The 27,500-nt window shown below is 44.1% G+C and overlaps 1 protein-coding gene and 1 long non-coding RNA gene across 3 annotated transcripts in view; both read left to right on the top strand.

Moving 5' to 3' along the window:
- The window catches only part of tafa4b (TAFA chemokine like family member 4b), a 29,190-nt gene extending 10,075 nt beyond the window's left edge, over positions 1-19,115 (top strand). Inside the window, exons 2-4 of the mRNA XM_056606363.1 lie at positions 833-988; positions 15,970-16,094; positions 18,540-19,115. Coding sequence (XP_056462338.1) covers positions 833-988; positions 15,970-16,094; positions 18,540-18,551 — 293 coding nt within the window. The 3' untranslated portion in view covers positions 18,552-19,115. The remainder of the gene's footprint in view (positions 1-832; positions 989-15,969; positions 16,095-18,539) is intronic.
- A 4,991-nt stretch (positions 19,116-24,106) lies between these two features.
- Positions 24,107-27,500, top strand: part of LOC130402503 (uncharacterized) — a 34,489-nt gene continuing 31,095 nt past the window's right edge. For both annotated transcript variants that reach the window (XR_008903930.1, XR_008903931.1), the window contains exons 1-2: positions 24,107-24,168; positions 24,334-24,489. This is a non-coding gene — a long non-coding RNA (uncharacterized LOC130402503). The remainder of the gene's footprint in view (positions 24,169-24,333; positions 24,490-27,500) is intronic.

Here is a 27,500-nt window from a genome sequence, read left to right as displayed (position 1 = left end):
GGTTTGAGTGTAATTCTCCTTTGATGGATCTTCTTCGTTATTTCAACTAGTTACCCTTGTAATTGTGTCAAATCTTCCCGAGAGGAAACCTTTCCCCACACAGAGGGAGTCATCTTCATCAACCATTCATGTTGGAATCCTTTTGTGAAGAACACTGGTGATAAGAATAGTTGACAGGAAATACCGCAACTGAACATAATCTAAACTTGCGGACGGCAAAATCGTTTTTTTTCTCAGAAACAGAAAGAACATCACTCTGTTCTTAAGAAAAGCCCTCCAAACCATTCCACCCGTTCGGTTTTGCTTCAAGCCATAATTTCATGGTATGGCCTTCACAAAATCTTTGTAATGTGTGTAACCCTTTTCTGTTTGAAATCTTTAAAACCTCAAAACGCTCATTACAATCCATGTGTCACACTCTGCTTGTACCTGGTGCTCTGTAATTGCTAAAAAAGTTAAATTCAGTTTATTGTGACTTAAAAGTGAGATCTTTTTTTGCACTGTAAAAGTAGCAGAGCAGGATGTGGTAATGAAGGTCTTGTACAACACCAAGGTGCATTTGGGTCTGTGTTAGTTTAGTTGAATCCTTAGTGTAAGAAAATAGTCATGTATTATCTGGCTCTGGTTTTTAGGCAATGCCTTCTTTCTCAAACATGACGATGTCTCTATCCTTTGAGCTTGGATCATGGAGTTTGTATGATTCTGGTTCTCCTTTTTGTTGCAGGACGTCTCCTATCAGCCTGTGTGTTCTCACATTCACACTCCCTCCCTCTGCATGCGTGTGCGTGTTTGTCTGTGTGTGTATGTGTGTGTATGTGTGTGTGTGTGTCAGTGGCCTACCAGGTGAAGCAGGGGACGTGCGAGGTGGTGGCCATCCACCGCTGCTGTAACAAGAACAAGATTGAGGAGCGCTCACAGACGGTCAAGTGCTCCTGTTTCCCGGGCCAGGTGGCCGGCACAACCCGGACCAGGCCCTCCTGTGTGGAAGGTACAGAACGCACGCTTCTCTCTCTCTTATATCTCTCTCTTTCTCATCTCAGTCTCTGTCTGAGATGAGAAAGAGTCTCTCTCTCTCTCTCTCACTCACTCACTCACTCACTCACTCACTCACTCACTCACTCACTCACTCACTCACTCACTCACTCACTCACTCACTCACTCACTCACTCACTCACTCACTCACTCACTCTCACTCTCACTCCCTCTCTCTCCATGTATAAATACAACGTGTGTATGTAGTGTACAAAATATAGTTAAGAATTGTAGAAAGCCTTTGGCTATCCATTGATGACCTCTATCCCGATCATCAACATCAGCTCATTCACCCACCTGGGTACATTGTTCCAAGTGGAAAATCAGAAGCCTGTTGCTCGTTCCCTCTGGATAGAGATAGCTGTGTAAGACATTCTGATAACCATGTGACATGCAGTGTCCCACCATGCTAGCGGCGAGCGGACCAAGGGAACTGCACCAATATGGATACTATCTTCATGATCCCCATGTCGGACTATCTATCTACATACATTGATTCTCCCGTTTGTTTATTGTGTCAGTGTCCAGAAGATTAATTTGTGTAAAAGGATGAAGATAAAAGGAAAAGAGTTAGACAGATGCACCTCTCCTGCGAGGAACTAAAAGTAGAGGCAGGTAGAACACAGCTGTTGGGCTCAGCTAGCCGTCGACCCACGGGCCCCTTTGAAGCTCAAAGGACACATTTTAAAGACTTGATTTAGTTAAAGACAAGATTTCCAATCCAGTGAGTCGTCTGGAGCGTGTGTATATCAGATGGTAATAGAGAGACATTACGTTCGGCTGCTGTGCACTTTATCATGACTCCAGTTGCATCCTTTCCGTAGATGTTCTTTTCCATAACCAGGAGCGGCATATGATGATGAAACGATGGAGTTTTGGTGGACATAAGATTGTTATGGAGTTGTAGGTATTTGTGTTGTTTTGTTCCTCCCTAATGTCTATACAGTTAGAAAAAGGACATGATGATTGTTTGTTTTTTTGGAAAAAATATGGGCCATTTTTAAAGAAAACATGTTTTGCATACATTGGTATACAGTTACACGGATACACAGGCCCTTCATGTGTCCATAGATGCATTTCAGCATGCCCATCCTGCATCTAAATGAAAACTTAAATGTGTCCATTTTTAATGATTACAATCTAACTTTCTGTCCAATAATATTGATGAATGTGTAATTTATTAAACACATGCAGGACACCTCCTTACCATATAGATATGGTCTTGGGTCCCGACTCCTGAAAAACTATGCTTTTGCAGCGATGAGAAAGCCTTGCGCTGCTCTTGTGTTTACTTCCATTCACCTCTTGATGGCGCCAAAGAGAATAAAAGTGCAGGGTTGACCTTGACTACCCCCTCCTCTCTGTGATGAGCCGCGATTGTTAAGCATCCGTGTCAAGCAAATGAGGGGTTGTAGCGCCACTCAGCAGCTTCCTACGTGTCATTAGAAGGCTTTGCTGTGTCCCACTTTGTTGTTATAGCTAGTGACCAGAGAGAGAGAGAGAGAGAGAGAGAGAGAGAGAGAGAGAGAGAGAGAGAGAGAGAGAGAGAGAGAGAGAGAGAGAGAGAGAGAGAGAGGAGAGAGAGAGAGAGAGAGAAAGGAGAGAGAGAGAGAGAGAGAGAGAGGGGGGGGGGGGGGGGGGGGGGGGGAGAGAGAGAGAGAGAGAGAGAGAGAGAGAGAGTGTGTGTGCCAGGGTCATTGCCTCTGTTTCACATGGTTGAGTGTTCTGAAGGTCCTGCAGAGAAAACGTAGTCACTGGGCCTTGACGTTTATAAACACACACGCACGTAGTCATACACATGCATGCACTCATGCACACACACTCATGCACACACAAACTCACGAACACACACACACAGAGACAGACTCACAAACTCAAGCACACTACACACACAGGTGGACAACATTTATACACAGGGTGTCCAAACATTGGAACAACATGAACACATGCTGGCACAAACCAGTTGTGTAATACTAGAAATATAAATTGTCTACTAGGTGTGCGTGATTCATCCTGAGAACACAGTACTTAGTTAAAGTCAACTTGTGTGTGCACATTTAGCTCCCTATGGACACACTTTTTTATCTAAACACACAGTCATAAATATGTTTTTAAATGTTGTGTTTATTTTTCCGCAAACATACAGCTTCCACACTAGAGTTGAAGGAGCAACCTGCTGTTGTAGCGGTCCACTTAGGAAGAAACAGTTCATTTTGATAGGAACGGTTAATTTAGCGCATAGCAATTGGTCAAGATAGATTCCATTAGAGTTGATCAATGTTAGGCCAGTCAGTCCCTACCAGTCATCTAGGACTGGCTGTTGTTCCAGTTTCCCACCAAAGGAGGGCACTTTTCCCATCTAAATAGCCGACAACCCATTCTTCATTTCTGAGACCATTTTTTGATTATCTTGTTCAACTTGGGTGATGAGTTCTTGGATGGGGAGAGCAGTTTTGTAATCAAACGATCAGGCACCATCACAAAGACAATTTGCTGCCTAATGAGATGGAGGGTATAAGAGGGTCTACGAGATACTTTCTAATCTTCTGACAGGAGGCACAGATTTCTTCCATCTAATCGTCTGATCTGGATGACTTAAAGAGTATTGAATTACTGTTTCCACCTACCACACAAGAGAGAGAGTTCGAATGAGCATTCTCTGTTGTCATTTGTGGTCTTTTCTTCCTTATATGGATAGAAAGAGCACTACCTAATTCATCAAATTCCCTGGTTGAACAGCTCACTTGGACAGATTTGACCAACATTTTCTGGAGGTTCTCCCATCTCCCTTCCAAACAATGGCTCTCTGGCCTCTCTGTGGGCAAACAATCCTTCCTAACATGTGGCTTGTTCCCCCCCCCCGGGCTTATATGGATGCACTGGATAACAACATCGAAAGCAACAACAGAAAACGACCACCCAATATATATTTGTAAACCAGAGAATGGTCTGAAACGCACCTAATAAACAGGCCTGCCCTAGTATGGTCTCACTCTGTGTGTCTTACATACACTTCTGTTTATCCTGCTGTGTTTTTGCCCTGGTTTATTTCCTCTCTCTCTCCGAGTGGAGCTGCCTGCTGCTGAGTAGCAGGGAGGGAAGGTGAGGATGACTCCCTTAATGACTTCATCAGCGCACTCCCGGCTTAGCAGACCCGCTTGTCGGGGCAGAATTGATAATATCCAATAAACTGAGGTCAAGAGAATCACCCTCTATTTATTAGAGTTCTCCACTGGGAAATACTGCACTGTGTGTTTGTGTCTGTGTGTGTGTGTGTGTGTGTGTGTGTGTGTGTGTGTGTGTGTGTGTGTGTGTGTGTGTGTGTGTGTGTGTGTGTGTGTGTGTGTGTGTGTGTGTGTGTGTGTGTGTGGTTTTGGTGGGCATGTGTTTCGTTTGTGTGCACATGTTTCTGAGTGTGTGTATTTGGGTCTGTGAGCTTTTGTATCTATGTGTGCATTTCTGTGTCTATCTGTGTGTCCGGGTGCATATGTGCCCATGTGTTTGCGTGTGTTTGTGCGCGCGTGTGTGTGTGTGTGTGTGATAGCATCCATAGCAGTTAAACAGAACATTTACTGGTGTCAAAGACGCTGCCACTGTGATGTATTTCAACAGCAGTCCGAGAGGGAGAGGTAGGGAAACAGAGAAATAGAGAGAGGGAGGGAGGGAGAAGACGAGTGACTACATTCTGGTGTCAGGGATTAGGGTCTCCGGTATTGGCTTGCAGAGTATAGGCAACGTAGTTTATTGTGAACCACCTGTTGTCTGTATAATAGGCCATATCAATCATTTTGTCAACATTCTGTCTCTTCTTCATGCAACCATAACCATTTCACACACTGTTGTCCAATGGAGCAGGCTGTGTAAGGTACTTTTGGCAGCCGTCATTTCAAACACAACTTATTTAAGTGTGCGTGACAAATGTGGATTTTTACACATTAGGTAAATAGTGGGAGTAAATGTTTCAGTTAAAACATACGCTCCTGTTAGTTTTTTAAAAACTGACTGTCACCATATCTGGGTCAGACTATAACTATGTGTGTGTGTGTGTGTGTGTGTGTGTGTGTGTGTGTGTGTGTGTGTGTGTGTGTGTGTGTGTGTGTGTGTGTGTGTGTGTGTGTGTGTGTGTGTGCGCGCAAGCGTGTGTGTGCGCAAGCGTGTGTGTGTGCTTCTGTGTGTGCCTTTGTGTTTGTAGACTACTGGGTACACTACATCCCATACATTTCACCAGCGGGCAAAATAATTTGAATTCCATGTAAGCATTTTTATACCTGTTGGGGCACACAGGAAAAATAAACTCTCTCAATCATAAACACACACACACACACGCACGCACACACACACACATGTATGCACACATGCATGCACACATGCACGCAAACAGACATAATGGCCTTCTCCATCGCTGTTGGTTATCCTCTGAGTACATTCTGTATGTCGGTTGAGTATTCAGGGCTCAATACTCGCCAGCATTGAGGACAGATGCCTGGGTGCACATTTCATATTAGGGACGCTCGTCTTAGTTCAGTATCAGGTCAGCTCGGTCACAATGACTAGACTCCTGTCATTTGTTGCCTCAGGCTAAGCTGGTCCTCTATCCTGTTTGATAAGTGACTGAAGATGAGGCTTATAGGGGTTATATGTATACATTTTGCATCAGCGCGCCTGCCACCAATGCAAATAATAGCAATATAGCACCTTGCTCTTTTTGATATAACATTTTGTAGTACCTAGATGGCCAAATTCCGAACTGACACAACGCTCATTTAAAAGAAAATACATTTGTTGCTGCATTTTTTATAGCAACAAAGTATATTAGACAAATTTACATTTATGTTTACAATTAGGACATTTAGCAGACGCTTTAATCCAAAGCGATTTACAGTAAGTTAATTTGTCAGAAGAAAGAGAAACAACAATGTATTGCTGTCGGTACAATAAAAATGTTCGTATAAACAAGTGCCTAGCACTTACAATTGCTAGGTTAACCAAAATCCAACAAATTATATCAGGAACAGAATTCTGGACAGGTCCTTTTCACACATGCACTCCTACCTGGCAAATTTCCGGGAGACTTCCTTCATTGATATTCTGGGAAATCTACACTTGCTATTTGCTTGCTCTACATCTAGTAATATTTTTCGGATCACTTCCCATTCGGCTGTGTTGTGAATGCAAGCAGTAACTGTAATCTGTCTGACGTAAGATCAAACCAATCAGAATACTCCACTGAGGACGTATGTGCATCCGCAACTGTTTATCTTGATGCACCAAGGATTTTCGGGAGATCCAATAATATTATCCATAGAGCTTAATTTGTTTGCAAGCAGGCATCCCTTTTTAATAATTTCTGGAAACTGGACAGGGTCCGAAATAAGGGAGCTCCACTCGGTCGGCAAGTTTTATGGCGGCTGGCATCCAGAAGTGTTGCTTGACCGCCATCTGCCGGGCTGTCCCTTGGCCCATCTATTTCGGCATCGCTATGCAATGTGAGAAAGGCCAAGACGGAAATCATCCAGAACATAGCTGCATGTGTGAAAAAATGAAATATCACTAGCGGTGCCTGAAAGGTTATTGCAGTAAAATCCAGGAACTATGTGTGAAAAGGGCTTTTGTGAAGCTAGGAGACGATTTGGCCAAATAACAGGGTTATCCTTTAAATAAGCTAGTGTGTATCTTATATAGCACATTGGCTAACATTTTAGTTGGAAGTGATCTCACCGTTCACAGTTTTCCCAGCACCTGGTTTATTTATGTAAGAAAAGGTGTTTGTTTGTGTGTGTCTGTGTGTGTGTGTGTGTGTGTGTGTGTGTGTGTGTGTGTGTGTGTGTGTGTGTGTGTGTGTGTGTGTGTGTGTGTGTGTGTGTGTGTGTGTGTGTGTGTGTGTGTGTGTGTGTGTGAAAAGCTTTGTAAAGCTCAGGCAAGCACGACTCTCCATCCAGGCTGTTGGCACAATGTATACCTTAAGTAGCAATCAGTAGGCATTCCAAATTTAGCCTAATTGGCTAATTCTGAATAATGATTGTATTTACTTCTGATATATTCACAGTACAAATAAAAAATAAAAAATAAACATGGGTCTACAGCTGCAGTTTCAAATTCGCCCACTTGATGTCACAAACATTACAAGTACTGGAGACCAGCAATGGATGTAAGATACATGGACAAACACCGTTTAGTAGACCTGTCTAATGGAGTAAACACAGTTTAGCAGACCTGTTAAGTGGCCTACCACTGGTTTAGTAGACCTGTTTAGTGGATGAGACATCGATTTAGTATACCTGTGTCATTTACGTCATTTAGGGCATTTAGCAGACGCTTTTATCCAAAGCGACTTACAATAAGTACATTTGTCATAAGAAGTGCAACAATATATCGCTGTCGGTACAGAAAGGATGTTCTTAGAACCAAGTGCAAGTACAACAATCGCTAGGCTAACCAATTCCTCGTGTTGCAATGATAGCAGCTACTGCAGTTGCTACACAGTTAAGTACTATGATACAATACAATACAAAACAATACAATACAGTGTACAATGGTGGCCAGAAGAGGGAGGGTGGCTATGCAGATTCGAGGTGGTCTCTGAACAGGTGAGTCTTGAAGATTCATGTGTAGGAAACTAACATCAGTTTAGGAGAACTGTTTAGTCGACTAAACACCTATTTAGCCCACCTAGTAAAACCTGGACTAGACATTGATTTTGTAGACCAGTTTAGTGGACTAAACACCCGTTTAGGTGACCTATTCGGACATGTTTAATCGTCCAAACAGGTCGACTTACATCCATTTAAGGGACCTGTTTAGTGGACTAAACACTCAACACCTTATCCAACGAGTGGTGTTGTCCATTAAACAGCCGCTCCATAAGCAGACCTGTCTGCACATCGCTAGGAGATGCCACGACGTCGAGAGGAGCACAGTTCTAGTTATGGAGAGCGACTCCTTAGTGAGGTGTGCGTCAGATTGACATAATCCGTGGGAGGATTGACAGTCAGAGGGAGACGCAGGTCTGCAGGGCAGTGCCTCTTAGCATGCTGTCTCTGGAGCCCTTACCGAGACAGCCCCCATAGGCCGAGGGCCTCAAAACCATGCCTCTGTCCACGGCTGTTCCCTCATCATCTCCCCACTCTGGAGGGAGAAAGAAGCATGGTTCAGGCACGTTGCGGTCAAATGAGCCCCTTTGGGAGCCCTTATCCCATATATATATTTATATATATGCATAATTATTTTATTCTTTATTCATCATATTATTTAATTATTTCATTGTTTTATTAATATTTATTTCTATATATTTATATTTACAATATATCCAGTGTATATCATTATTTAAGTATGGTAGACAGTTGGACAGATATGGACTCTGTGGGATTAGGAGCCTCTGACTAACGTAGGATCGGGGGGGCTCCTTAAATGAATCTTCATCAAGGCTGGGCGAGGCGTGACCTGGGGGCCCGGAGTGGGGTCGGAGCCAACCGGCACCGTGCTCTAACTGCTTGGCCCCCGACCGGCTACAGCAGGAGGATTAAAGAACACAGCGTTTGGCGGCGGGGGCGGGGGGAGGACAAAGCCTCAGGGTGCAGATTTGGACCTCTATTAACATCTTACACTGCATTAAGCGGCCACCTCGGGGACCTCCCTTTCATCTTGTTCGGTCCGGTCCGGCTTGCCAGTGACCTTTGACCTCCTTTGCATGACATCACAGGGTACATAACTCCCAGGCTCCTCGTGCCCTGGCCACGGTTTCCTGCGCTTGGTGGCTAGGCAGGCATGGTGCGGCGGTACCGTCCTCACACTCAGACTGTAGACTTAGACTGCCTCATTCCTTTTCTAGTGATACACTGTAGGGTTAGACGGTTCTAGAGTTAGACTGTGGAGTTAGACCGTGGAATTAGAGATTGCTCTAGTGTTAGACTGCAGAGCTAGTCTGCTCAAGAGTTAGACTCCAGAGTAAGGCTGAAGGAAGACTGCGGAGTAAGACCTCTTGAGAGTTTTACTGTAGAGAGAGAGTTAGCCTGTATGTAAGGCTGTGGAGTTAGACTGCTCCAGTGTTACACTGTGGAGTTAGACTGCTCCAGTGTTACACTGTGGAGTTAGACTGCTCTAGTGTTACACTGTGGAGTTAGACTGCTCTAGTGTTACACTGTGGAGTTAGACTGCTCCAGTGTTACACTGTGGAGTTAGACTGCTCTAGTGTTACACTGTGGAGTTAGACTGCTCTAGTGTTACACTGTGGAGTTAGACTGCTCTAGTGTTACACTGTGGAGTTAGACTGCTCCAGTGTTACACTGTGGAGTTAGACTGCTCTAGTGTTACTCTGTGGAGTTAGACTGCTCTAGTGTTACACTGTGGAGTTAGACTGCTCTAGTGTTACACTGTGGAGTTAGACTGCTCCAGTGTTACACTGTGGAGTTAGACTGCTCTAGTGTTACACTGTGGAGTGTTTCAGAGTTAGACTTTTTTAGGGATGGTATCTGGAGTAATACGACTCTGGAGTTAAACCATATGGAGTCTGTCGGCTCTGGAGTTATAGTGCTCTAGAGTTACACCGGGTGGAGTAAGATTGGATGGAGTGAGACTGGGTGGAGTTAGACTGTGTTGAGTTATACTGTGTTTAGTAAGACTGTATTGAGTTAGACTGGGGGGAGTAAGACTGCATGGCGTAAAACTGTGAGGAGTTGCGTGTCTCCATTACAGCACTCTTAGGCCATGCTCATTAGGTCTAAATAACACCCTGGCAGTTGCGCTAAGGCACCATAATGGCCACATTAAAGAGCATTACACAGCCATTGGTTTTTAGGACCACTTAGCGAGCTGGAGCCTCTGCATCATAACACAAGTTTTTTTGGCTCTCTCTGACGTCCACGACTGATTTATGGAGGTGACTCTGCATGTTTGTTTTTTTATCTGGTGACAGACCGCTGCCTCCCCTTACCTCCTGTACATAACGTCCTGGCTCTGGCACCCTCTGTTCCTATCCCCCCCACCCCATCTCGTTTACTTTTTCTCCTTCTCTCTCTCACTCTCGCCTTCGCTCTCTCTTGCTCTCTCTCGTTTTCTTGTTTCTTGTTCACGCTTTCTCTGTCTCTCTCTCACTCTCTACCTCTCTCTACCTCTCTCTCTTCCTCTGGCTCCCTCTCTCTACCTCTCTCTCTTCCTCTGGCTCCCTCTCTCTACCTCTCTCTCTTCCTCTGGCTCCCTCTCTCTACCTCTCTCCCTTCCTCTGGCTCCCTCTCTCTAACTCTCTCTCTTCATCTGGCTCCCTCTCTCTACCTCTCTCTCTTCCTCTGCCTCCCTCTCTCTTCCTCTATCTCGTCCTGCTTCTCGTGCTCTCCCTCTCTCTGTGGTTGTCCCTCCATCACCCGTCACTATCTCTCTCTCAGGCCGGATGCTATTCCCATGTCTCTTTGGAGGATTTGTCCATGTCTTCTTCTGCATAATTCCAGTGAATTGCTCACACCTCTCCTTATCCCCCCTCTGCGCTGTCAGAAACAATAGTCTGGACAACCTGCTTATTGAAGTTAGAGATAAGAAAAATGCGATTTCTAAAACACCAAACACCAAGACTGGACAAAGGGTGAATGAATAATTCAAAGACAGGGATCAGGGATCAACGTTTTACTTGCTGTCTGGGAGCCCACCGGGAATACCTCCTGCAGGGGGCGGTATGTATCGGGCAGAAAAGCCCCGTCCACTTCCATTATGATTATATTCTAAGGCTAGGAAACATTGCCGTATAAAATGTTTCTGGTGCACGTTAGGAACCTGAAAGAAAGAAAATAAAAAAACAATATATTTTCAAACAAGGCATCCTGTCGTCCATTGCTGATAAATAGCTATACTTTATTTACAACCGTCTCCTCAGGCCATATGGATGGTTGCCTTGTGCAGAGGTTTCGACTTTGGCAGTAAATAGTGGCGCATTGTCTGAAATACAACCTGACTATGTTTCTACCCTTGTTCCTTTTCCCACAGTGCTGATTTAGTTTTTGCTCTGATGTTCCTACCGAATGTATCCCTGGAATGACCAACAAAGATATTGGATTTCAAGAAAACCGTCTCTCTTTTTTATGCTTGTTTTTTTTTTCTTTGGGTTTAATATGATTGATGTAACTCAAACACCTAAGTAGGACTCTAACGTTGAGAAGCAGCATACCCTGTTTCGCAGGCCAGGACATATTCTACGACTACGCAGGGTATATTTTGATTTCTTTAGTTTTGAGGCACTTCGTCTAGGAGGCTATAGTGTCTAGACGGCCAACCAGGATTACGCTGGGTTTATTTTGATTTCTTTAGTTTGGAGGCATTCTGTCTAGGAGGCTAGTGTCTAGACGGCCGGCCAGGAAGCTTTGATGACCACTAGCAGGGGGTCCACAATCATCAAAAGCTCATATTTCTACAGATTAGATTTCTACATTAGGCAGCACCAGGGAATTCAAGGGAGTCATACAATGTTTAAAACATCTTTGTTTTTCCAATTTATTTTCATTAATTTTTTTAAAAGATCGACGTGTGAAACTATGATAGATCAATTGTTTCCTAAAAACCATGGTTGCTTGATATTTATCTAGCAGGCGCCTGCATCCAAATTGATTCGCAAGAAAGGCTGTGAACATTTGAAATATACCCCAAAAAATTTAGTAAGTACGAAATGTAAGCATTTCTGAAGTTTCTAAAGAACAACTATTGCAATTGAGTCGAGTCCCTTTTCAATGCTGTTTTTTGTGTGTGTGTGCTATGTTTTCCTGGTGTTGGGGGTAGTTATAATGGTCTGAAAAAGTGGACATCCGGCCCTAGGAACCAGCATGCTCTGAGGTTTGCTGTGCTGGCTGCGTATTACTGGATGTCTGCTGGAACTTGTGTATCCTGGCGAGCTGAAAATACCACAAGTCTATTGAATTATGGATGGGTATGGGTTTTCCTTCCCACTTTATATTTATCCTGGATAGAGTGAGATCCATTGACTCTTGAAAAAGACAGTTTTGTGAAGGCCAACAATGTAACATTTGAAATGCCGTTATGGCATGAAATGTAATTTAATGAAACAAAATCACATAACAAGGTTTTAAAACGACAAGAAAATAGCATTTGGCTGTAACTTCCGCTACTGTAACTAACTTATGATCTTCTTACCTGAAATACAGTTAGATACATGAGAGGCTGTAGGCTATAGCAACATGTCTGCTGAATACATACAACATAATAATATGATAGTAGTTGTTTGAGAGTTCCTTTTAGGTTGTTGGAGGTTGGAAGGCTGCCTGTTGGAAGGCGTCCATCTTGGTGGCTATATTTTTAGTGGAGCTGCATGTTGTAGTACTGTCTACAATACTGTAATGTATAACTCACTAAACATAATACATACAGTACAGGGATATTTGGAGGGTTTAGAAATGTGCATGCTACACGCAACCAAGGTGGCTGCCACACAGTAGCTTTGGTTTCCACCATTATTATGGATGCAATTTGCTGATATTGACAGCCGGTTTATTGTAAGGTTTTCAGACAATGATGCATGGAACTGGTGCTCCATGTTGCCATGCAGGAGATCTGTGTGTGTGTGTGTGTGTGTGTGTGTGTGTGTGTGTGCGTGCGTGCGTGCGTGCGTGCGTGCGTGCGTGCGTGCGTGCGTGCGTGCGTGCGTGCGTGCGTGCGTGCGTGCGTGCGTGCGTGCGTGCGTGCGTGCGTGCGTGCGTGCGTGCGTGCGTGGTGATGGCTTGTGTAACCTGTGCACATTGATTGCTAAATGTGCAACAGGTGTGCAGCCCCACCCTGCCCCAGAGCCCAATCAGGCTGCAATGTGAAGGAAGCATGCTCAACGGCTGCCCTTTTAAGGACGCTACGTCATAAAACACCGACAAGCACTGTTCCAATGTGGAGAACACTCGGAAATTTGCTCCCTTTATTTTTGAGAATTCCGAGATTATTCAAGGATGCATCGATGGATCCTCAATGAGCCAAAAATTGTGGGCTCAACGAGCCCACAATCCTTTGCATTCACACGCTGCGCGGGATATTTAAAAATTGCAGATAGAAAGCAATACACATTGCTTTACACAAGTGAAGTTATCTGAATGTTTTGGGCCTTCACTTTGGGAAACAGCCCCTGTCTGACTCGGGCCAGGGGAGACACAAGCCATCATCGACACACACTCCACAGAGGGCTGTGCTATGCTTAGAAGATGTATCACTCTTACATGATTGATTTTTTTCTTGTTTGTTTCTTGTTTCTTGTTGTTCCATATTTATGGTACTATATTTTTACACCATCATTTTGCTTTTGAAAGTTAAAACAATGGCTAAAAAGGAATACTTTTTTCATTGCGATTTTACTGGGAAGCACTTACCAACTTAAATAAGATGAAGAGTACATCCTGCCATCTTTAAATGCTTTGGCAACATGTAAACATCTACAGTATTTCTATGTATTTTACTTGCCCATAGGAAATCAGTTAAAGTTGGTAAGAACATTTGCATTATTAGACAATAACGCTGTCACAGCCTTCCTTGGAATTGGCATATTCATTTGATAATTTGATAATTGAGAATGTATAAAGTAGCTTGCAGGATGAATCTATTCACAATGAACCAACCTTCAGGTAAGAATATGTAAATTAGATCATTATATTTAAAGTCAGGCGGAGAAATCAACTATTCAGTCAAGGCTTTAACACTCCACCATGACACCTTGGAATAAGATTATCAGAGTGAAGATCGTTAAAAATTCAGAGAAATACATTATCACTTTGTTCAACATAACTTAAAATAACATTGTGTGAAAGTAACTGTTCTACAAAGGATATCGTATCAAAATGAATAGTGCAATAAAAGGTCCCCAAACAGGTGAACACATACTATTTATATATAGTGTTATATACCATACTATACAATACTGTATATGCTATTCACTTCTAGAGATTCCCTATAATTGTATAGATTGTTTATAATGTTTACTCTTTACAAGGGAACAAATTATATTGCAATAATACCAATGCAAGAAAAAAATCCCAACAAGGTGTATCCTTTTGGTAAGGTGTTATTAGGATATTATGCGACTAAAAATCTTTCATCACTTAACCAACAACACTCACCAATGTTTACATTGCAGAAATGCTATTGTATTACTGCCTCCAGATTTTATTACTCCATTTGGCTTTTATTACATTACAGGCGGTTATTCCATTACGGTCATTTAATATGTTGTGGGCCTTTACACAGGTTTGAATTAAAGAGCGTACTTCTTCCTCGCGGCTGGTTGACTGCCCTTAACGTGATTCCTCATTTACGCTATTTATCTCTGCCGAAGAACGGAGAGGAAGTTTGACGTTTTAATTAGTGCCTTGCCTCAATATTATTTTACTTCCAACCTCTGTTGTGAAGTAAAATGGCAATTGCTCACATATTTTGTCTCAAGCCGGTGTGTGAATATTTTGTCGTCGCGGCAGGGAGCTGATTGTAGCAGGGACAAACGCGTTGCTGTTTGACTAGTAAACTACTTTAATTATATGACTTCAGTTACCGCTACTTCGGTAAGTTTATACCCTCATACACACAGATAGACATACACACACACACACACACACACAACCACACACACACACACACACACACACACACACACACACACACACACACACACACACACACACACACACACACACACACACACACACACACACACGCAGGAGTGCACACACACACACACACACACACACACACACACACACACACACACACACACACACACACACACACACACACACACACACACACACACACACACACACACACACACACTCCCCCTAACTCTTCAGAGAAGTAGAGACCAGACTTCGATTATTAAAATCTGCACTTATATTTATCCAATTTCTCGTTTCCACGCTGAATTTTCATCTATCTCTAAGTCTTTTACCATTTTCCCATATCACCATCTATCGTTGACTTTCATGAGACTTTCTGTGTTTTGCCTGCCATCTTGCTGTAATGACATCACAACATCAGTGATGAATAGATTGGACTTTTTCCCATCCCCGTCTTTCCTGTCTCTTTACATTTCACATGATCCACAATCTGATTTTTTATTCAGTAAAACTAAGTCTTATGGTTTTTGTGTCTCACTGCTTTGGTGACAGCATGTGGAAATGCGTTGGCGTTGGTAATGTTTTTCTGTTCAATCTTGTTCTATTCACTACTATTCTGGCATTTTGTAATATTTTCTACACTTACAGGGAGTGCAAGATGTAAGATCCACCTGCTGCTGGGAGATTGTATTTCCGTTTTATCCAATATTTTTGTGATCGCAATGAAAATGCATTATGATTATTTACCCTTTTGAAATATAATAGTGCATCATGTAACATTGAAAATGAACAGAAAACATGATCCATGTTTATCATCTTATTTCCTTCATTAACTTTCTCATTAAATGTCCTATTACTCAGATCAACAGATCAACAGTGAATTTTATTGTAATTATTTAATATCTGTGTTGTATTATGAATTAATTCAGCTTTAGAACTTCCAATGTTGATAGTTTATGCCTCACACCAGGTCATCATATCACTTTAAAAGCAGGCACTATTTTCCAAGTATCCCCACAACAAGGCTTTTATTATAATAATAATAACTCCTTGCGTAGTTTGTTTTAAAAGTTTAGAAATGATCCATAAAGCATATGAACATAAATAGAAGTATTTTGTCTGAACATATTAACAAGTATAAGGTTACACTCCTACGTTCCGTGTCCTGCGCTGAATGCTATTAGTCCGATTACGGCTAGCGTCAGTCAGAGGAGTCGGATCTGAACCGTGCTGCCGTGCGTTCTGCGTGGGCTGTGTGTGTGTTACTGTTTGTGTGCGTGTTTGTGTGAGTGCGTGTGCTATCTGGTCGCAAACAATCTGGTCTGAATATGGTCCCGTCCGCCTCTCCCCCTGTCCTCTGAAGCCTCCATCGTGATCCAGAAGTGGTGGTGTCAGATGCATCCCTGCATGGACGGGGAGGAGTGCAAGGTCCTGCCCGACCTGACCGGCTGGTCATGCAGCACTGGCAACAAGGTCAAGACCACCAAGGTAGGGGCCGTGTGGTTGTGTGTGTGTGTGTGTGTGTGTGTGTGTGTGTGTGTGTGTGTGTGTGTGTGTGTGTGTGTGTGTGTGTGTGTGTGTGTGTGTGTGTGTGTGTGTGTGTGTGTGTGTGTGTGTGTAGGTGGGTGGAGTTGGTTTGTCTGTCTGTGTAGTTCTGTGTATGTGGGTGTGATTTTAAATTATTAAAAACAATTATGAAAGCCATTGGTACGTGTAATTTGATGTCAAATTCTGGACGTAGAAGTAACAACGTGGAATCCTCCAGACCCAGTTTCAACACGGATGGCCTCATTTGACCCCAACTAGCAAGACCTTGTCCATCAAAGTGCAGCGTTTATCGCGTCTCATGAATGGGATAGGCACTTAACGGTGATGTTAAATGAATCTAATGTAATTCTCCCTCCCCCATATGTCTCAGCGTTTTAGCTGTCCCCATGGCATGCGGCCAAGTCTAATTAACAGACCGTCTTTTCGAGCATTTGAACGCAGCGCACGACCCCATCCACATTCACAATAGATTAGATGTCCGTTAAATCCTGAGTATTACACATTACGATAGATTCATGAGATAGAGTTAGAAAACTTTCAACACGCTGACTAGTAGAATTGCTTTTTCGCACCAAAACTCATAAGGAGCACAGAGAAATACAACGACAGATAATAAGACATTTCGAAGTTCAACATGTTTTAATTCAAGTCAAACTTCAAGAACGATGGATAAAAATAGGTCCTTCAACTGGACGGCCTCCGCATTTGTTCCGCGTTTGCTGTAAACGATGGCAGAGGGAAGACGAGTAGAGTCGTATGCGGAGAAGTGTCTGCACCACGACGTGCCGGCGAGGTAATTGATGGCATTCAAAGCTGATGAGTTGATTTCAATAAAGGTCCTTCATGGCCCCTTTGTGAGCCGCTGGTGTGTGAAAGTTAATTTGCAATGTCTGGGCGTTGACGTGTATGTGTGTGTACCCGTGTGTGCGTGTCCATGCGGGGTGGGGGGGGGGGGGATACATTGTTAAGGAGGCGGTTTACGTGCAGGTGACGACGATGAAGAGAGAGGGAAACCGTTGTGATGGGGGGACGGTGGCGGTGTTGGGTTTCGTTGCCGCCGCCGCCGCCGCCGCCGCCGTCAGAGTGATTGCGGCGTGTGCGACGGCATCCAGCAGCAGCAGAACATCTGTTGTGTTCATTACAACACATTATGGCAAGCGGGCCCCTCTGCTGAGACCTAGCGATTAAGAGACCTAATTAAATTGACGCATGGCGAGCCGACGGAGGCACGCAGCTGAGAAGGTGGTGGAGAGGAGGTGGAGTCACACCGTGGGTTGTTGCACGTAGTACCCCCCCCCCCCCCCACACCCAACACCAACAACACCAGCTCTCTATATCTATCTACCTAGCTATCTATTGCTCTCCTCCTCTCTCGCTCCAGTCCCCCCCCCCCCCCCCCCGAGCTCTGTCTAGCCGATCAGCTGTTGGGGGGCCGAGGGCTGACTGCTGACTAGTGACTGCATCGCTGGACATTAATTGCGCGTTTGTGGGGCACTGAGGGACTGGGGACCAGTTACCAGGAGACTCGGTGGCACATGGCGACGACGCGGGCTGCCACGAGACATACACTAGCCGGGAAAAACTCCCACTGGACCACCTATTCTTAGCTCACTCTCTCTGTCTACCTGTGTCACTTGGGCACTTGGTCTGTCCCTTTCTCCTGCTCCCTCTGTCACTCTCACTCCCTATATCTTCTTCTCTCCCCTTCTCCCTCTCCATCTCTCCCTCCCCCTCAATCATCCCTGCCCTCTCTTTCTCCATCCCTCCATCTCCCTCCCCCTCGCTCTCTCTCCCTCCCTCTCTCTCCCTCTCTCTATCTGTCTTCTCTCCTTGTGGCCGTTACTCTGGCCTGATCCGTCCCTCATTCAACGCAGTCATGCCTATGCCCTTTTGTCCGTGTCTCTCCCGTTCCCACACAGGGCCGAGACACACAGCCGAGAAACACGGCACAATGAGAAACTAACTATATATGTCTAAACGAAGGGCATGCTTCGATTTACAAGAACAGCCGTTGTAAGTCTAAGCAGACGTCTACGTCAAAGCTTTCAATACCACAGTGGAGGTCAGAGGAATGGGTTCAGTTCAGTATGTCTAAGGGTCTTCACACACAACTACGCTCCCACACACACACACACACACACCTACGCAAACAATAATACACACACCACACACACTTTTGTTGAATAATAAGACCTGTTATGAAAACATTTGCTCTAAGGTGCGTTGAAGATCTAATTCATCTCTTTATCAGAACTGCTTGTGCTCGGTACACAAAGTTTGGGTTTCAAAGTGCTTTTCCTGCAGAACGGGGCGGCTGCGCGCCGTCCTGTGTGTCAACCGGTTCATTTATCCTCTTCTTCCTCCGTGCTCTTTCCCCTTTTCTAGGTCACGCGATAGCAAGAGAGGCTCCGAAGGTGCAGAGCAGCTGTTCAGGAGGAGAGACGACACAAACATATCTAATGGAATGGAAGCTGACCGATCATCACCAAACTCAACGGAAGCGTGTGGACACTCGATGGATGAAAGACACCGGGCCGCTTGTTTTGGACCGACGGACCACTGGGACGGACGACCAGACCAGTTATTTGATGCAGAAAAACGAAAAACGACGCTTTGATCTGACAATGATCCCCAAAAAATTAACTGAGGGACAAAACTGTGGACTAAGGAGAACAAAGAGGGATATCAAAACACTGGATTTAGCATTTTTTAAAAGTCTATTTCAAGAGAGAATTTATCCGTAGATGAGCGGTAGATGAAACAACAGAACAAAGGGACAAAGAAACAACAGCGTTGATAGTTCTCCCTGGACGTGGTCCAGTCCAGCCCCTTATCCATAAGAAAGGCTTAGCGCTGCATTGAGGCCAGTGTTCCTCACGCCCGGCCCGGGAGATGGGCCGGAGCGCGTAGCTCATATCCGGTGAATAACTACTGAACGGCAAATTAGCGTCCAAATGCTCTTTTGGGTCAAGCCCCTTTCACACAGAGTGCTCCGCAACGGTCATTATACAGTTCTAATTGGCACTGCGAGCGTATGATCATAACAGCGTATTAAATATTCATGTAGGATATTTGGACTAGTTTGAAACCGTTTTGGGAATGTGTTGTTTTCTTGATATTGCCGTCTGTTGCCGAAAGGGAAGATCAGAACAGGATTATGTTTCTTTATGTTTCCTTTTAAACGCTGCCCGCTTTAGAAGTAGAAATATATAATGTATATCACGCCCCTATTATTCCCCCGTAGGTTTGGATGAATAAAGTGTGGTTTGGAGAAGGAGGCCACGACCATATGCAGCTATACTACATGACCATAAAACTAGGAAATCTATGACTACAAAAATCTGTTCCTCTGTCTGATTCATTCGTTTTTTCGCCAGATATTTGCAAGGTATTCCTGAAGAGGTTCTATATCTTTTATCTGGTATACTCTGGATGTGATATCATTTGTGTTCACCTTTTAGAAGGCTTATAAAACGCTGAAACCATGGGGGACGATACATTGTCTTTCTAATTTACGTCACACGGAAATAATCACATCTCTCCTTTTTTTTCTATTTCGGGAACGGTTCGCCGACTTGTTTCCCATTCTGATTTGTTTCTTTTCAGCATGTTGAAAAAACAACAGCATATGTATTGTAGAGGTCTTTCTAATGACCTTAATTAGGGGGCGTTCGTGCTTCTGTGCAAATTAGTAGCCCAAATTATCCCTGAAAAAAAGCCTGCCAATGGTTCTTCACTGAGACATAGAGACGTAATAGCTGTATGATATGGACTGATAATGGTGCTTCAGCTTTCTGGAAAACATGTTTTTCCCCGTTGGGCTCCATCATTACTGTGTACCGAGAACAATCATAGGGGAAGGCCTGGACAACGTCTGACATCCTTCAATTATCCTCTCTCTCTCTCCACGCGTCTGCCTGTCCGTTTCTCCTGCCGTCTTTCATTCGTTAGCACAGAACACCATTAGATGGACAATTATGCTATTGGTATACCCACACACCCATACACATACTGTACACACACACAACTGTGTGTTGATCTCTTTGGTGTTTGTACAGCTAAGATAACCACTCATAGTTTGACAATTTGTTTTGTATTTATAAATGTCTTTCATGCTTTCTCTCTCCCCCTATATTTCTTTCACACACACACGCACACACAACCTCATACACGCACACACATACACACACATGCACACACAGAGATATACACACAGAAGTACACACACATGTGCACAAATGCATGCACCTCAACACGCACACACGCAGACACAAATACACACAAACACCCAAGCACACGCACACGCACACGCACACGCACACACAAACACAAACAAGGGCCCGCCCTCCACCCCCGGGCCCCTGAACTGTGTGTGTGTGTGTGTGTGTGTGTGTGTGTGTGCGTGTGTGTGTGTGTGTGTGTGTGTGTGTGTGTGTGCTTGGGTGTTTGTGTGTGTGTGTGCGTGTGTGTGTGTGTGTGCGAGAACCCCTTCTGTTGGACACGCTGCCTTGCGAGCTGTGATGAGTTTATGGAATCTGAGCCTCTTGCCTCTCCCCGCTCCGGCCCTGAGCTCTGAGCCGGAGGGACAGCGGGCTACTGGTGGCAGACGTCTCCGCTCTCTCATTACGGAGAGGCCTGGGCAGTGCTGGGCTCCTCCCAGGACCGCTGACAGGGAATATATTCTTAGGCCCGTGGTGCAGCGGTGCAGTTAGGGCCAGTCACACTGCCATCTCTTGCGCCCCCTTTCCTCTGTTTTGCAGCTACACAATGGTCCAATTAGAGCAGAGATGTGTGCGACAGGGCGCTGGAATAGAACTGCAGGAATACAGGTAAGCAGATACACAAACAACCCATTTACATGCCCAGGCACAGGCATGTAGCCTAAGTCACCTTGACACAGACCCTCCCTCGCACTCTGTGTTTTACATTGTGTACAGACGTGCATTCCTACACATACTCACAACCAAACACACACACACACACACACACTTTGGGAATGCTTTATTTATTTATTGCACACACTCTCTCTTTTTCACAAACACACACAAACACACACACACACCCACGTTTTGACAACGGGTTCGAAGGTGGAAAGGACGTCTCGGAGGCTGAGGTGTCCACCGTCCTCACTCAGTGGGTCAGATTAGGGCAGTGCTTCCTCTCCTTCCCTGCCTCCGTCTTGCTCTCCTCTGGAGGTTTGGTGTTCAGCAGAAGAGCCTGGTGCTCTCTTCCTTTCCCTCCCTGCCCTGTGCGCCTCTGCAGCAGAATCAATATTTGAGGACAATTTGCAACCCGCTTCTCCCGCGTGGCAGTGGCCTGACGCTGCAGCCTCCAGACGCCCGACGCCCGACGCCCGACTCTGATTGGAGGAAAGGCTGGATAGAGAGGAAGACCGAGAGGGTACCGGAGCTTTGCTGGGGTCAGGGGTATTTAGCAGGGAGAGGCGAAAGCACGTTACGTGGTGTAGGATTAAAACTGCTGCAAGGGCTAGCTCCCTTTGTAACGCCAGAGTACACATGCACACAGTCCTCCATTATGGCAGATATTAGTCATTGAATTGGAAGGTTAGTCCGATCCAGGGGCCTGTGACGTTCTCAGTGGACAAGGCTAGGGTGAGGCCATGTTCAGTCTGTTAGGTGAATGGTAGATAGAGGCAGACATTCAGAGCGGCAGACGGCCATTGTTGGCTCCAACATCATATTAAAACCTGTCTACGACAGTGAAGGTTACCCTCTGTCTGACTTCAACAGGCAGACAATATTTCTGACGCTGTTGCTTTAGTTTGCTGAGGCTCGTAGGGCATTGAAACAATGTCATAACATAAACTGCCCTTCTCCATTTGAAGGGATTTGGATGCATTTAGGCTTTCTACCGGATCACTTTCCCGTGCATTCAGTATGAGTTAGGGGCAATTTAATTCATATTGGACACCGCAACACAACAGTGATTCCAGTTATTAATATATTATTATATATATTATTAGAATACAAATCATACAAAGCGTATACATTTTTCATATTTCACACATTAAAGAAAGCTTTCTTTTATATGGGCCGGACTTTCTGATTGGTGGATAAACAACCCCACTCGTTGGTTGATTTTAATGAGAGCACAACAAATTGCTAACGAGGAGAGAAGGCTAGTTGAGAGTGTAAGGGTGATTAGCCAGCCAGAAGGGGAAGAAACAAAAATCAGACAACGATGAAACGTGTGTTTGTGAGAGAGAGAGAGAGAGAGAGAGAGAGAGAGAGAGAGAGAGAGAGAGAGAGAGAGAGAGAGAGAGAGAGAGAGAGAGAGAGAGAGAGAGGGAGAGAGGGAGAGAGAGAGAGAGAGAGAGAGAGAGAGAGAGAGAGAGAGAAAGAGAGAGGGAGAGAGGGAGAGAGGGAGAGAGAGAGAGACAAAGAGAGAGGGAGAGAGAGAGAGGGAGAGAGGGAGAGAGGGAGAGGGAGAGAGAGAGAGAGAGAGAGAGAGAGAGAGAGAGAGAGAGAGAGAGAGGGGGAGAGGGAGAGAGGGAGAGAGGGAGAGAGAGAGAGAGACATTTTTGATAATTTTTCATGCAAAGATGTTTGACCGTTTATTGTGCAATTGATTAGTTAAAGGCAGTTGAGAAATCACAATGAGAAAGACTAAACGTCTCGAGAGGGAGAGCGTGCAAAGGGTATTTTAAGGATGCTTGTTTATACACAAAGCCTGGGCGGCTCCCGGGAGGCCCGTTGCTTCGTCAAAAGCAGGCGCCTACTGAAGTCCATCATCACACTCCTCTGCTTACTTCACACCAACACTGTCTGCGGGGGGAGAGGAACGGCCATGATCACTGTTGATCTGCATTCTTCGTCATCTTTAGTTACTCTAATTTGTTCCAGGCCTCGAGTATCATCGTTAAAAGATGTGGACTAGCATTCATCTTCAGAGAGAGAAGGGAAGAGAGTAGTAATCTCAAGGAGAACACATGTAGAAGGAGAGGATTTAAGGCACTGGTAGTTCCACTGGTAGTATTTCTGTCTGTATTTGTATTCTATATATTTGTTTTTTTATTCTTCGTTTCCGGCCATCTGTGAGCTGGTTTATACTTGGCTGCTTAAATGTTACGTTATGGTTGGAAATGCTGTCCTGTCAACAGTCCACAGTCCGCTGAGCAGAAGAGTCGTGAGACCGTTAAAGTACGTCTGGACAGATTTTCCATCATTTCGAATTTTCTGAAAACCTAGAACTTCTCCTCATCAAACTGACAGATTAATACCAAACTTGTGGTAAACTTCACAAAACATTGCAGGGATATAAAATGATTAAACATTATGCTCAAACAGTACGATCAATTCATCAAATCAGTGGGTTTGGCCTTTCAACTAAATAGTTAAAGTTCCACGAATTACACTATAATTATAAAATCTGGTACAGCTGTCCGCCCAAGGACATGAGCCATATCTAAATCCACTATAAGGGGGTCTTATGAGCGATATATATTCTTAAACCAAGCTGCATGGTCAATCTTCAGCATACGTAGGACACAGGACACCACTAACCCATATCTATAATATGGAGGTAATTCAAAATGATGACCGTTGACTATGATATATAAACACTAGGCGGGCATATTGTTCATCATCTAAAACAAATACTACTGCTGCAGAGGTATCCTTGTTGATGGTAGATACTTAGTTTCATGTTGCTTGGTCGAATATAATAGCCATAAAAATCCACTATTTTCACAACTGTGTACCTAATTCACATTTATTAAACATCTTTTACAGGGGAGCATATATTTATATCTTCAATATAGATCTATGCAACCCAGTGCACTTATTTTGGTTGCAATATTGTTTTTTACTTGCAAATGTAAGGTCACATACAAGTGGGTATTTTTGCTACTTATGTGACCTTACATTTAGTAACAAATTCTTTGAGAGTCAGCACCACCCCCCCATACTGATTATAGCTGATCACACACACCTGTGATGTTTCATCACAACAAACACTCACAGACACAATGAGCACATGCTGCAAGAACTTAGAGGTAAGTGGAATTGTTTAATTCTAAAACTGAGTTGTTGATGGCATCATTTATATTCAAGAATTAAGAATAAATAATCATAACCATTTTTGGTTTGACTGTTTAGTTGTATAGTTTGAATACCAATGTGTTGTACTAGCAAACCTGAGTTATGTTTTATTTCTACAGGTCCGTCTGGTCTATCCAAAGGTGAATATCTTCTGTCAAGAAGTGTTATTGAGAGAAAGTTGCTCTTGCATGACGAAAACACATCTTTGTGAGATTAAATGCATGTCGATACGAAGAGGATGGATGACCCAAGCTGTCTGTAGAGGTGCACTGTTGGTGAGTTTATCGCCATTAAATACAATCAAATAAGACTTGTAATTCTATGATCAGGTCACTCCATGCTGAGAATAACTACTCAGGCCAGATATATATGCTGCCCTCAGACATACGTGTCCTGATAGTCTCCTCTAGGGCAGTTTGTCTGAACATATCGTGACCTGAAATTCTCCTGAAAAATAATTACCCCTGAGGTAGTATTTTCTCCGTAGGAAATGTATAACCTTATGTGTGAAGCAGGCGTAGAAAGTTGGTATTTCATACACCCTGTGAGTGGGCGTGTTGGTGACGCTTCGGTCTGCATTGCATGTCATTGAGTGGCACCCTAAATGATAATCAACAGTTCCTTCCCTGCCGTCGATGTAGGTTAAATAGCAAAAACGCTTTCTTTCCCTGATAAAGCAGCAATTCGCTATGCCTTTCTTCTTCGTCGTTTCTTCTATTTGTCTCTAACTCATGCACCAATCTTTGTTGTGGATGGAACGGAATATATGATGCATCGTTGCAGCAACATTTAAGATGATCGCAATGAGTTGCCTCCATGCTGTCTGTGGTCAAACCAAAACCAACTAGAGTGGCAGCGGCCGCACTACTGCCGCCTCTTGCGAACTTTGAACCTACGTCATATCCCACCCCTTGCAAGCACCCCCCCCCCCCCCCCCCCCCCCCAACCAACCGGAGTTTGGTGTCTTAACGACACAAATGTCCGCATATAAAGAATCAAGTCTGAATCAACCTCAGGGTTGAATCTCCTGATGTAAAAAATTATGAAAAAATGCGGAGGACTGAAACCGGCTATACTTGCATGTAGACAACCGGCTGCATCTTGTAGACACATGTAGACATCCTGCATCTCGACTGAATTGTTCACATACTTGCCAATGTACTTTACGTGTTAATAGAGGAAGATTTGAATAAAATATTAAGTCATTTACATTTTCCAAAATGCTTAATCCACAGAAGGAAGTTATTGCCTTTTCTTCATATTGGTTTGTATAAAGCATTAGTATGTTTGTCGTTTTGTCTTGTTTTTACTTTACATTTGACGGTGTAGGCCCTATTCATAATTGTCTGGAAATAAAGGAGCAAGCAACTCTTACAGCTCATTCTGGCTATTTCTACACTCAAGGGGAACACACCCCTAAAACCACGTGCAGGTTTGTTGGCCAACCACCCCTCCCCAGAAGGAATAAAAACCTGGAGGAGCTATTTTTTAGAGGCAGGTTCAGGGGGATGGTTATTTTAAAACTTCTAAGAGACTATGGGGAGCAGTTGTATTTGAATGCTGTGCTTTACTCAATAAACGTTGTTCTTTTCTGCATAAACACTTTTCTTTAAATCTTCCACATAGTGGGACTGGCAATATTGTATCTAATGGAGCAGTGCATTACTCAAATGTTTTTGCAAGCAGGTGTGTGATCCTTTGATTAAAAGTCACCTCTTTAAGCCTGATTTGTCAGGTATTGTTTTTTTGACCTCAGCCTGATGGACATCTCTTCTCAATGGAAAACAACCCAAACGTTGAAACGTCTTCCAACGCCAGGAATAGTTGAGTTAAAGAACACCTAAATTGCCAGCTTCCTATCGTATTCTCGTATGTCTATCCGTTTTATTCTTATGCATAAACCTGGGATCTTACTAGATCAGAGGTTAATTGAAACGGGGTACTTAGTAGGCTAAAGGAAAGAAAGACTTCAGTATGATGTGATCCTGGTAGCCTGTCCCCTTTAAATTGTTACTGCACTGCAGAGAGGGTCTGACCTCTGCTCGGGTCAGACCTCTGCTGGGGTTAGACCAATACTTGGGTAAGACCTCGTCTGAGTCAGACCTCGTCTGAGTCAGACCTCGGCTGGGTCAGACCTCGCCTGGGTCAGACCTCTGCTGGGTCAGACCTCTGCTGGGTCAGACCTCTGCTGGGTCAGACCTCGCCTGGGTCAGACCTCGCCTGGGTCAGACCTCTGCTGGGTCAGACCTCGTCTGGGTCAGACTCGTCTGGGACCGGACCTCTGCTGGGACCGGACCTCTGCTGGGTTCGGACCTCTGCTGGGTCAGACCTCGTTTGGGGTTAGAGGTCTGGGGTTGGACCTCTGCAGTCTCAGGGAGCTTATCACACTAAGTTGTTTCATTAAAACTTGTATCTAGTTTGTATTTGGATACAATTTGACTGCATTACATTAACACTCTAATGTCAGAGGCTTCCCTGGGTTATTTTATATTGCTAAGTCACTTGGTGAGACAAACGCATTTGAACTACTTGTGTGACCTGTCTCGTATGTCTTTGGATGTGAGCTAAAGGACACCGAAAATGCCAGCTTCCTATTGTATTGTCTCATATGTATGTCATATTTTATAAATCTGTGATCTTACTAGTTATTACACAGATCTTAGGTTAACTGATACGTTTGTGAATGTGTTCCAAATGCACCTTGGCTGCGCTTACAATGTATTTTCATGCATGGCTAATCCTTATTTAGATTTAATCCCGGTGACTACTCTGTGTAAATAGGCGACGTCAGGTGGAGAGTGGATGAGTAGGGAACGTGAGTGCCTTATCACTGGAGAAGTTAAGTCTCCATCACTATGATCATATCACCTTATCTTGGGAAAGAATCCTGCGTGTTTCTTCTAATGAAAATCAACTCCACCTTTACTCGGAGAATACATTAAATACTGCAGTACCCTGACTACTACCGTGAGCATTCATCGGTATTCACTAACGTCAGTATTCATCAGTATTCAGGTCTGCTGGCAATCAAAGGAAGTGACAAATCTGTCAAATCCTTTTTTTATATATATATATATATATTTCTTTTTTGGAAGCATTAGCATATCATTGAGAACACACCAGGCATTTAGCATTCGGCCCCCTAGGGGTGGCCCCGTCCATTATTGAGATGACGAGAGAGTACTTGGGGAGCGTATTTCGCCACACAGCATCTTAGCTCACGGACCACGGTCCGAAAACGCAACAAAAGACTCCAGACGAATTCAATAAAAGCCGTGCATAAGCA

The sequence above is a fragment of the Gadus chalcogrammus genome, chromosome 13, assembly GCF_026213295.1.
Source record: "Gadus chalcogrammus isolate NIFS_2021 chromosome 13, NIFS_Gcha_1.0, whole genome shotgun sequence".
NCBI lineage: Eukaryota > Metazoa > Chordata > Actinopteri > Gadiformes > Gadidae > Gadus > Gadus chalcogrammus.
Note: the sequence above shows the minus strand (reverse complement) of the source record. Positions and strands in the feature narration are given on the sequence as shown.